Raw genomic sequence first — 12,653 nt, 5'->3', positions numbered from 1 at the left:
CTACAATGAAAAGAAGTACCAAATGCTTCATAATAAAATCTTCGTGTATTAGGTCATGCTCTGCAGAAACACGTGTTTAAACATAAGCATGTGAATAGTTCCATTGAGTTGCTTATGCTACTCCTGTTTATAATGTTAAACACTTGTATAAATGTTTGCAGCGTTTGGCTTCAGAGGCGGCAGAAAATGGTTACTGGTTGCATGTTTTTAGGCAGGTTTTGTGGTGACAAACTGCCAGAAGTCCTCGCATCCTCAGACAGTAGGATGTGGATCGAGTTCCGAAGCAGCAGCAACTGGGTTGGGAAAGGTTTTGCAGCAGTCTATGAAGGTAAGCCTCTTATAGCATTGAAAATTACATGATTACAGAAGAAAAAATATAAACTGGATACCTTTATATATAATAAAAAAAAAAAGGCAGAAATAAGCTAATAGAAAATTAGTATATTATTACTAAAAGAGACAGCAGGTGTTAACTTACTAGACAGGGCATTTTGAAACATTTCCTGTGATAGAATAATTAGGGTTGGAAAGGACCTTAAAATCAACTAGTTCCAACCCCCCTGCCATGGGCAGGGACACCTTGCACTAAACCATGTCGCCCAAGGCTCTCTCCAACCTGGCCTTGAACACCACCAGGGATGGAACATTCAAATTTTATTTGAACTCTTTTTCCAGGCATAATCCTGATAACATTCATAAGCATTTTTTACCAGTCATTCAATTAACTAAATGTGCATGTTCTTGTGCTTAGTGTGTGGAAAGATTTCTTTGAGTACTTTCTGTTTATTCTTCAGAAAAATGTGGCCTAAGTTTTCTGTATGCTCTGGGATTACTTACTAGAGACACTCACACACACTATTAGCAAGTCAGCATTCACCTGTATAAAATAGAGCCTGTTTTCTTAAATATTGAATCTATGGTAATAAACTATATGATATAGTTGATATTCATAGATCTTTACATGATTATCAGTACGGGCCCTGAAAAGCCCATTTGCTTTTTATGAAAACATTGTTTATTTATAGTAGCTATTTCTTCAAATTCAGTATAAGTTTGAAGTGATAAACTGTAAGTTAAAATGCACAGATAATTATAAAATACGAGGTTTGTCTTATCTCTTTCTAAAGGTTAGTAAATATAAATGAAGAATGTTTATTAAATATATTTCAAAGGTGAAAAAAAGTAAAATTAAATTATTTCAACCTTTTAAATATATTCTATGAAATGTATGGATTCAGATTATCTGTGATTCCAAAGTGTTCCTGAACATTGTAGATATGTTTAACGCTACTAGAAATGCTGAATTATATTCACTAACTAAAATATGTATAGTGGTTTAAATGGATTGTGTTTTCAACAATTTGTCCTTGATAGACTTTTAAAGTCTTCTCAAGAATAATCTTATCATTAGTTTTAAAAGGAGAGCATAAAATGTCAGTTTGGGCATGCGGAAAAGAAAATGTCATTATTGACAATAAGAATTTTATGCTTTTATCAGCTATCTGTGGAGGTGAAATCCACAAAAACGAAGGCCAGATCCAGTCTCCCAATTATCCTGATGACTACAGACCAATGAAGGAATGTGTGTGGAAAATAACAGTGTCAGAAAACTACAATGTTGGATTAACGTTTCAAGCATTTGAGGTAAGGCCTTTTAAGTGATCTCAGAAAAGCATCCAGTGGATAAGTAACAGTGACGTTTAAGGGAATGCTTATGAAACCTGTGAGTGAATTTAAGAATTCTCTATGACAAATAAGCTCCAGAATGCAATTCTGCTCTCCATCAAACCTTCCCTTCTGCAGAAATTTTCAAGAATATTAAAAGTTTTTCATGTTTTCTGTGCTATTCAAATTAGAACGTTGAATTAGAAGTACTGACAATAGTCACAGTTCAGCAAATACATAATCCGGTTCAGCAAGGATGCTTTAATATTGTTAATCGGGTTTTTTTAATTTTTGCTAAATCTTATTGTTAAAAAGGAATGACTATCTGGAAAGAAACTACTGTGGGTTTTTTGACTTCTGTTTTGAGAAGAAGGGGAAAAAACCCCACCCACTTAACTTCAGTTTATAAACCTATATTTAGAGAGGGAAGAAAAAAGCCATGGTGAGTCATACTTGTGTGTCTTTAGTGTACATCCCTCTATGTATAACATTGTTAAACAGTGGTAAACTATTGTATAACAAAGAAAAATAGTATTTCACACATCTTTTATGCATACACAATACACTGTCTTGAAGTTTGCAGATAAATTTAGTAACATACTTTGAGTTCAATTGTTTTATTTGAATATGCTTCAGAAGTAATGACATGAAGAACCCTTCTTTTTAAAATATAAACTTCTTGGCTGTATGGTGCACATAGATATAAACACAGGTATAATAAATATAGATATAATTTCCAAACTGTAATTTTAGTCTTACAGACAGACGTCAGGGGTATGGCAAGTTTTTGCTATGACTGATGAAAGGTCTCAGCATGCTATAACAAGGGTTTGTCACTTTATCAGCAATTATTAAAATAAGCAATGGAAGTTGTAATAACTTCATAGGTTCTACTTCGCTTTTGCTTTTTCGTATCCTGAATTAATGTTGGGTCTAGTGCAGAAAAGATCAACTCTCCCTGTCAAAAGAGTTTTCTGAATGCCATTCAGACTCTGCCTGGCTCAAGATTATTTGATCACCTGCCAGTTGCTCTTTTTAAGCCCTATTGAAAATGACCAATGTTTTCAGTAACGTTATACAATTTACTGACTAGATATGGAGCTTTTTTAGTCTGCCGTTGGTGCTCAGTACTTTTCGATGTGACCCCAAGAGAAATAGCACTCTGCCTCTGCATAAGAGACTTGCAGCATTTGATCTCTATGCAGATGCTTAGCGTTGATCTACACGTGGTACATTATTGCTTGAACTGACATTTCAATGTCACTTCTGGGAAAATCAAACTTCCATCTCTTTGTATCTTTCAGGATCTTTTTCTAATCACCAAATTATGAACTATGTTGAAGTGTGAGGGTGACATATTCATGCCTCACCATATAGAAAATAATTACAAGCAAAGGAACACAATTTAGTAGGCTAGTGGTTAAGGCTGTAAGGAATGTCCAGTTCTTCCCCCAGACTATTTAGTATTATGGCACTCTCTAGAGGTGAAACATGTGGACTGTCACCTCACAATAAGAAAGGAAATTGAGAGGAGGTATAATTGGGTGGTAGTCTCAAGTTAGTGCCTCTGCTAGATGTATTATGAAAGGAAAAATAAAAGAAAAATATTGCAAGAGTAGGGACTTGAAAGGTACATACTTTTCCAGAGAGACTCAGAGCTGTGATTCCAGAGTGGCAAGATGCCCTTGAGCACCAAACGAGGTGCCCCAGAAAGGCACAAGCCTTCTGTTATATCTGTCTTTGCAGTGTTTCTTACTGGCTCGTCCACAGGGCTCCCCACTGAGTGTGAGAGTTGCTTTGGAAACTGCTCTGAAGTGCCTTGCCTAGACATTCACCGTTGGGTCTGATTTCCATTTTAGGTCCAAGTGCCTGAACGTAGGTGTTCTGGTTTTTGGTACTAAGTCCCTCTCTGGACTGAATCATTGGTGCACTGCCCAGTAAAACAAAATGTTGTTTAAAAATCACAGTTCTTTGTGCCAGCTGAGAGTGAAAAAAGTAAATGTCAGGCCAAAGAGTTATTGCAGTGTGTTTGTGAGAAAATTACTTCTCTGTCCTTTGAAAGGTACAGTTAAGTAAGAGGAATTCTCATTATCCATATGTAATGCTAGAAAAAATAACTGTATAAATAACCTTCACTCTGAAATGAAAGCACTAGATAAGCTGAGAATTTCAAACTGTATCAATGAGTCATCTTGTTTTGCCTGCTGCGGGCAATGCATTTTCCACTGAGTGTGGGATTACCTTTTCCTATTTGGATGCCTGATGGACAGCTACACTTTCCAGTATCTAGATGTCAGCAGAGATGCTGGAATTGGTAACTCCATCTTATTACTTCATTGTTAGAGTCACCTTTATTATATTGTTCTTTGAAAATTAGCAGGTTCGGGGTTTTTTTAAAGAACCTTTGTTGACATGCAGTCTCACCAGCTAAGGGAATCCAGAGGGTTTGTAGAGCTGAGCCATATTAATCTTCCTCATTTGAGTGGCTCTGTTAATCTTTGTGCAGATAGAGTTCATTTAAATCATTTTTACATAAGTCAGGGAATAAAATTTATCTGATGTTCTAATTCCACTAGGCATATATCCCATCATTTATGACTAAAGTTGGATATGTTTACCTATACTGGAATTTGGCTCTCCCAAATAAACAATGAAAAAAAGTAATTAGAAGATTTCTCCTGAAATATGATTGCCCCCAGATTTGCTCTTCTCTTTATTTTTTTTTTAAAGATATATATTTTTTCTGTTGAGAGAATGCTACAATAGTTGGGGTTTTTTTTAACTCTGAAACTGTGTACAAGGAATTTTCTTTTCCTTTTTTTATTTTTTTGAGAATGAATATTGAGAAATTCCCTGGTTTTCCATGTCACCAGGAGATTTATTAGTGTTTTCCTCTGCTTGTGTGCCTGTTTTAGGAATTTTTCTGTCATTTTTTCAACTTAGTTCTCTAATGCCATTCAAATTCTGGGTTTCCACCAAGGCCTCCAGGTGCTGATGGTATCTTTAATTCTCCCATAAGCAATACATTTCTCTGTAAAACCTGTTTGTTTATGCTTTTTTGCATTTGCTAACACTTTGCATATTTTTTTCCTCAACCATATGTAATATCAATCTTTGTTAATTTTTAATGCTTCAGTAAATAAGGCTTACAGGATCAGTCCAGTTACAACTAAACTCACAGAGAGTCCTTTCATTAACTTGAGGAGACTTTCTACCCTTGTAGTAGGAAGAATAAGAGATTATTGCAAGTGTAATAGATCTTTGTATGGCAGTGTTCCCAGATGACAGTACCATGACATCTTAAAACCTGAGGTACAGATAAGCAAAACATATTTAAACCAATTCTTTTTCTTTGGTTACCAAGTGCCTTAACACCAGTTATAATTTCTCACAAACAATACTTATCTATTAGTTTATATAGAGATGTGATGATTTAATCCCTTAGTACAATAATAATGGCATCACTTACAGAAGTAGTACACTAAAAATAAATTAGTATTGTTGAGTAGCCACCTATCAAATTGTTTTCTTGATAATCAATAGTGTTGGTTGATTTTTATAGTCTTAGGAAGTTTACAACTTACTGCTATACAGACGGCATTTTTAGATGTTGTCTTCTGGCAGAAAAATAGAGTGATTCTCAGAAAAGAAACTAACAATTCCACTCAATGGGAATTTGGTACGTGTAACTCAGAGAAGCACTTGGCCTGTGAAAAAATCATAATTTCCATATTGCCCCATAGAACATGGAAACATGGAAAAAACAGATGTTAATTAAAAGTCTTGAGTAGTGAAATGACCACAGACATGTTGGGGAAAATACACAGTTCTTTCATGATATTAGAGGGTTTTGGACCAGGTCACTTCTTTCTACATCAGAATGCAATATGATTTTTTGCTGAGATAACAAGGCAGAGTTTGTTTCAAGTTGGAATATGATGTCATGTGTTTAAACTTAATTATTTAGATTAATGAAAATTTGGAATTGGTATTACAGTGTCAAAAACTTATCAGTGCTCATGCCTAGCTGCATTAGTTGTGAACATGCAATTGCCATTGAAGTCAGCAGTAGGAGGTTGCATCTCAGATCTTCATAACTTTTCTCACTCATTTCCAAAACTCTGGCCCAAAGCAATTCCTGAGCAAACAGCTAAGAAATTACAGTAAATGGCAATATGGATTGTGCCAGAGAAATGAGTGGGAGAAAATGATATATGTAAATGCTTGAAGAATTGGAAAGTTGGAAAGAAGACAGACAAATTTTGTGTGTAAGTGCGTGCCATATTTTGATGCTATTAAAATGAAGCAAAATCAAACAGCCCCTTCCCCCAGCTTTCCCTCTGACATAAAATAAGCAGTAATCCTAATGTGGTAATTGAAACCTCCTTAGTCTGTAGTGATTACTGAGCTTAGTGTTGGTATCGTGAACAATTAAGAGCAGAGTACCAGCAGCCACTTGTACTAATTGTGCAGCTTATGTGCAAGAAAAGCTCTGTCTGGAGATAAGCTGTGGATTTTTCTGGGTTTGGTTTTGACTTCTTTGTCATTTTAACAGAATTTGTTTGAGCTGAATTAGATTTGAAGCTTCTTCAACCCTTTTTTCCTGACTGTGGTCCTGCCCCCCATCCCTAAACCTGCCTTAAAATTCAGCCACTTAGTCGAATGATAGATTTCTTAGAGGAAGAAAATAAAATATTGATCATCACCTGAAATAGCTCAGGCTAATAATGTCTAAAAATCTTATTCATACTAATTAAAATTGAGCTTTTTAGTATTTCAAAACAGATAAATCTTTCTGACCTGTTGTGTTGTAGAACATTTAGTCTTGTGTGCTTGAGTGTACATGAGAAAAGAGGACTTTATTTTTGCTCACAGTAGGAATATGATGGAACATTAGGAAGCTAGAAGTGAGAGTGTCTTTTAGCTATTTTTTTTTCCAATTAGACTGTTTTGTCCTGTGTAACTTCTCAACAATTTTTTTGTGTAGAAAACAAGTGTAGTTAGAAACAGTCCAGTGATGATTGTTCATCTTCCTGATATTTGAACCCCAAACAGAGAATCCTAACCTTAACTTTGAAAATGCTGTTTATTATCTGATTGATATTTAATATTTATGGTCAAGTTCAAATAGGTCACTTTAAAAATGTTTTTTTACAGATTGAAAGACACGATAACTGTGCATATGACTACTTGGAAATTCGAGATGGAACAAATGAGAACAGTCCTTTAATTGGACACTTTTGTGGCTATGACAAACCAGAAGACATTAGATCTACCTCTAATACCCTGTGGATGAAGTTTGTTTCAGATGGAACTGTTAACAAAGCGGGGTTTGCAGCTAACTTTTTTAAAGGTAAATGTAGAAGTATATTTTGGAGGCTGTGAGCTGCTTATCACTTGTGGTTTTACTAGGAAACGAACAAACAAAAACAAACAACCCCTCCCATAGGATATTAATATTATTTCTCAACCTGTTTTTAGTAATAATCACTTCTCTACTGTCTCTAGCATATTTTTTACTTGGGCATAAAATTTTATCAAAACAAAACAGTAAAGGTATTTGAATCTCCTTGTAAAATATGTCCAAAGAATCAAGGAACATACTCAGTGCAACTTCCTACTCCATTCAAATAATAAGCTTAGTTTTGAAACACCTTTGAAACATATCTATTCTTATAAAAATGGTGCTTTTTTTTGGTATTATATTATCAAATATGAAGTTAAATAGTATAATCACAAATGAGTCCTTTTTTCTTCTTTTGTCTAAATGCATTTTTTCTAATCTGTTTGCTGCATGAGGCAGCTTTAACAATTTATTGCTTCCTGTAAGCAAGAAAAAACCCACCACAAAATAGCTGAGAAATCATAGTGACGAATGGCCTCACAGTCTTCCTCCAGTTTTGGGGTGAGTGTGATACAACTGCAGTGATACCTGCAGCACTTGGTGCGTGGGGAGTAATTCCTACCCTGTGCTGCCAATGGCACAGTGAAAGCCACAGTGAAAGCAGTGGTGTGGTCACGGTGACACCTGTATTTCAGGAGTTATACAGGTGTCACCATGCCATCAGGAGAACCTTTTTGCAAAAGCTGGGGCTTTTCTCACCCTGTTGTTAGTTTTCACTATAGAGAATTATAACCTTGAAGGCTGTATACATGAGAGTGGGAGCTGTGTTTCGTTCCTAAGAAATTACTTGTCCTGGTATAAGGAAACAATGTTTCAACATCTGAGGAATATTTTAACAATGAATCTCATGGGTATACTTCAGAGCTAGTGTAGATAATATATTATTCCTTTCCCTCCCCCACCCCTGATGCATCTTGTTACTTTTAGTATCAGTAGGATGAAAACATGGGATTTGAGGATTCTGTTAATCTGGTTTTGAGTATGACTTTGGGATAATGCGCAAATTGATTCTGTGGGAGATAAAGTGCCCTTCAAGTGACCCTGCTGTGGATTTTCGATCTTTCTTTCAATACTTAATACAACCTTTGGATTATGGTGCCTCAATTATTGCATGCTGCCCACAAAGTGTTTATAAATTAGGTCTGCATCTGTCAATAGGTATTTTACAAAACCCAACCCAAACCCCAGAAAAGACAATTTTTTATTTTTTCCATTGCAGGTCTCCTGAGCATTTGAAAATCCTCTAGTCAGTAACTGCACTGTGTTATGTAGTGTGCCTTATAATGGCATGCATACAACTTTCTGGGTTAATACTGATCCAGGAATTACAGCTGAGGAAGGTAATTATTTAACACATTTTTGCGTTCTTCCCTGTCTTGGCAGAGGAAGATGAATGCGCCAAACCCGACAATGGTGGCTGTGAGCAGCGCTGTGTAAATACTCTGGGCAGTTACCAGTGCGCCTGTGATCCTGGTTATGAACTTGGTCCTGACAAAAAGAGCTGTGAAGGTACAATGTGTTGCTGTTTTATGGGCTCCTAAACCTCACAGAGTGCCACTGCTGAATGGAATGCTATACTTTTCATATGCTCTGTCCTAGCAGTGTGAGATCTGTGGGACACAACTTGGAAAACCAGTGCTCCCTTTTAAGTAGTAATACCAAAGTAATGTCTGTCCACAGCAGTCATGTTCATTGGATGTCTGTCACTAATTTAGCTTTACAGGTTTTGCTGTTAGTCTATCAGGAGTAATGCAAAGCTGGACTTTGTACCTTTCTAAACCACTTATTACATTATTTATACTCACTAAAGCCAAGTCTTCCACCACACGTAAGGAGACAATTATCAGCAGAGCAATGCGCTACTGTCTCTGAATTTAATGATCTCTCTCTGACCACTTCTGATAGGAGTGGGACTGGGGAGCTGGCAGGTTTGAAATGCAGGATCCTTTAATCTAGATTAAAGCTCAGAGGAATCCTCCCCACTCCCATTCAGACTGTTGCGTTTTCTTGCTGGAAACAAATTCTACTTTTCAGGATGAGCAAAGCATGTTCAAATAATCATTTGGAGAAATAAAAACGTGGTAAGTGGAAGTCAGTGTAAACATAGGATTAGACTGAGATAAGCTTTTGTATTCTCGACATATTTCATATCAAAGGAAAGAAGCAAAATCTCATGATCATTATGCACCAATTATTGTGTGATTTTTTAATCATAAACACCAATAAATACAGGGATAGCACAGATTATTCTTACTTCAGTTCATCTGTTTGAGTAGTGAATGGAGTTTGAAAATTGGAGTGCCTGGAGTTACGGTTTTGTTTTGATGCCATTCACTGGTGCTTCCCACTCTTCTCCTCCGTGCCGCCCCCCCCCCCCCCCCCCCCCCCCCACTCCCTCACTCCCGGCTTTAATTCATGATTTGTCACAATTTGGGGTAGTTTTTTTCGGTTTCTTTTCACTTTTTGTTCTTTTGGTTTTGGCTCTGTGGACTTGTTTTTGTTTGGGGTGGGGTGTTTGTGTTGTGTGAGGCGGTGATAATCCTAGACTATGGGCATGTTAGATTGTGGCTCTCATCAAGCTGGTTGGTTTTTTAGTTGGTGTTGTTCCCCCAACTTTAGTAATGATGACTTTGGAAAAAAAAATGTATTTAGACATCTGCGTATTAGGCAGGATGCAGAAAGTAAGGTTAATCTAAAGTGGGGCCATGAAGACAGAGGTTTGGTCTCTGGGCCTTTGATCATTACCCAAATTTGTGTAAAGAATTTGGTTTAGTCTGCCTGCTGTCCTGAGTCAGAGTATTAGGGAAGATTATTAGTCTTCAGAAAACTCTTCCCCCTTTCCAAACAGAAAGCAACTCTGGCAACAGAAGTAACTCAGAGTAGTGCAGTGTGGAGCAAAAAACCTCAACTATCCCTAAAAGCATGTATGTTCCATGTGATGTAGCACTCACTGTATGTAGATACTACTTGGGACTGCTGAATTAAAATCACTGTGTTATCACAGTGAGCATTGCATCCCAGTTATAGTTTGGTCACTTGGGGGGTGACCTAGCTGTATTAATTCACACATGATACCAGAGTAGAAGCCTCTAACTCAGAAGCTCCACCCAGTGCTTCACTGCAGTCTAATCTTTGCGCTAATCCAAATCTCCCCCACTGAAAGCGTATTAAAAAGCTCAAGGATTTTTTTTTCCATGTTTCCACATTTCACGCTATTGCCTCAAGGAACAATGGAGTAGCGCTGAAAAGCAAAGATTGAAATCTAGCTATAGCTGTCCTGACCTAGCCTGGATCATTTGGAGATATATCTTGTAGCATCTGAATGCAGTCTCTAGTGCCTGGCCCTTTTTTGATACACTGAGGCATGACCTCCCCCCCTGTTTGGGTTACCTATATGTGTACACTCAGAAGTCTTCTGCACAGGAAGCCGGGGAAGCCTGGTGCCTGAAGGAGGACTGGTATGTGTCTGGGTTGGCCAAATGAGCCCTGAAACTGGAGAGTTCTCCCAGGTGTGTTGGGTGAAGTAGATGCAGTGTGTTGAGACCATCAGCTAGGCAGGAACAGCCAGTTTTGAAAGCATTCAGTGTTAGCACAGAAAAGTTGGGAAAAGGTGGAGCTTCCCCCCACCCCAGCTCTTTAAAAAGAGATTTGTGGATGATTTCCAGGGTTGATACAGTGCTGTGATGGTATCAATGCAACAGAGTGTGATCAAGAACCCCTGCAAATCCCATTACTCTCCTTTTTAAAAAAAAATAAAAAAATTCCACAGATGGAAAAGATTAATGTGTTTATCCTTTGCTATCTGAACTGCATTCACAAACATAATACAGTCTTATTCCATTGTATGAAGGTGACTATTTGGCATATACTTAGAAATAGCAAGTATTTTGTCTATTACTTGAACACCCATACTTCAGCAAAAATAATTGTGACTGAAGAGTGTGTGACTGCTATCCCAAAGAAGTGACCGTACCTACTAGGTTATGGGAGGCATATACAGCTGTGTGAGCTGAGACAGGTAGGGCTGATCCTGGATCAATAATCAAGGAGAGAAGCAGGGAAAATGTGAAGCGCATCTTAAGTAGTCTGTCAGAAGAGGGTGGTCAAGGTCCTGGGGAGGGCAGTGGGGTCAGAGGGCTTGCATGGGAAAGGCTGTGAGAGAATAACCAGAGTGTCTGGAGGGAAGGGAAAAGAATGAGTATGATAACGCCTTGTGTAGTCCTGAAACTTATCTCTGTTCGCAAACCTGCAAGCTGTTCAAGATAGGAGCTGTCTCTTTCTCTTTGTTTGCACCAAGTATGATAAAACAAGATTCTGATTACTCTGTCTGGGCATTACAGCAGTATAAGTAATGAGGGGATTGAATCTTCTTAGTATGCTTCTGTTTATAGTAAAACACAGTTTCAGTCACATAATGCTCTCCCTTTGAACTTTACAGCTGCTTGTGGAGGACTCCTGACAAAGCTAAATGGGACTATAACCACACCAGGGTGGCCCAAAGAGTATCCTCCAAACAAAAACTGTGTGTGGCAGGTGGTTGCCCCAACGCAATACAGAATTTCAATGAAGTTTGAGTTTTTTGAGTTAGAAGGGAATGAAGTAAGTAACCGTGAACAAAAAGCTGCACAATCTGTTACACTCTAAACAGTTTCACAAGCTTTCAAAATAGATATTGCCTTATAAAACCCTTGCTGACCTTTCATATGCTGACAATAACCATAGATATTCTTGTTTTCATTTTGGGACTGTTTCTGGATTATTTCAAAACAAACATGGAGAGAATAGCTCTCTTTTACATATCATCTAAATGTATATGTATTACAAGAAATTTAAAAGTAATGTTCTCTGCTGAGTCTCAGCTGACTTTTTTTTATCAACAAAGTAAAACAGAGCAAATGGCTGAGACATATTGGAAAGAATTCAAGAGAAGAAAATCTGGAGAAACCAAATCATCTTTACAGACTATGACTACAAAGAATACACATAAGCTGTGGTTAGTGATGGAGTGAGAGAGCATTTAAATCACTTACAAGTCTCTCATGGAGGGGGATATTTTAAAAGGAGCAGTACCAGAAATAAGGCATAAAAAAATAGCAACAGTGTTTATGCTGGGCAGACCCCAGAGGCATGGTGATCTCATCCCCAGGTGGGGAAGACGGGCAGGGCAGAGTCCTCCGTGTGGTAAGGACTACTCCCTATAGCTTTAAACAAAGTAGTGGGGGTTGCAGTGTTTTGGGGGTGAGAATCAGTAATGTATGGGTGTCAACATCATCTTTTCAGCCTCTGTTGTTCTTCCTAGGCACTGTTCAGTCATACCATTGAGTTCCTCTGCCACGTTGTAGCCATGATGTGCTGTAGCCATGGAGTTGGTCTGGATATTCTGGATATTCGGGTGGTATTAAGAACCCAAATTCCAGGACATTATTTCCAACTAAACAAATTTGTGGCAACATATTTGATACAAGGATGGGCCATGTTTTGGGCATGAGATCTGAAATGGCAAAAGCTAGAGTTTAATTTATAACTAAGAAACAACCCAGCCATGGCTTCTCAAAAAGATCTCAAAATTGTTTGCAGAGGCAGC

The 12,653-nt window shown here is 37.6% G+C and overlaps 1 protein-coding gene across 4 annotated transcripts in view; it reads left to right on the top strand.

The window, feature by feature from the left end:
- TLL1 (tolloid like 1) overlaps positions 1–12,653 on the top strand; it is a 135,284-nt gene that overhangs the window by 99,716 nt on the left and 22,915 nt on the right. For 3 of the 4 annotated variants that reach the window (XM_030492521.2, XM_030492520.2, XM_030492522.1), the window contains 5 exons: positions 212–328; positions 1,499–1,644; positions 6,823–7,018; positions 8,453–8,578; positions 11,508–11,668. In XM_030492521.2, coding sequence (XP_030348381.1) covers positions 212–328; positions 1,499–1,644; positions 6,823–7,018; positions 8,453–8,578; positions 11,508–11,668 — 746 coding nt within the window. Of the gene's footprint in view, positions 1–161; positions 329–1,498; positions 1,645–6,822; positions 7,019–8,452; positions 8,579–11,507; positions 11,669–12,653 lie in introns of those variants that run through there. The other variant, XM_030492523.2, reaches the window with a different exon arrangement.

This window comes from Strigops habroptila, chromosome 7 (assembly GCF_004027225.2).
Source record: "Strigops habroptila isolate Jane chromosome 7, bStrHab1.2.pri, whole genome shotgun sequence".
Taxonomy (NCBI): domain Eukaryota; kingdom Metazoa; phylum Chordata; class Aves; order Psittaciformes; family Psittacidae; genus Strigops; species Strigops habroptila.
Note: the sequence above shows the minus strand (reverse complement) of the source record. Positions and strands in the feature narration are given on the sequence as shown.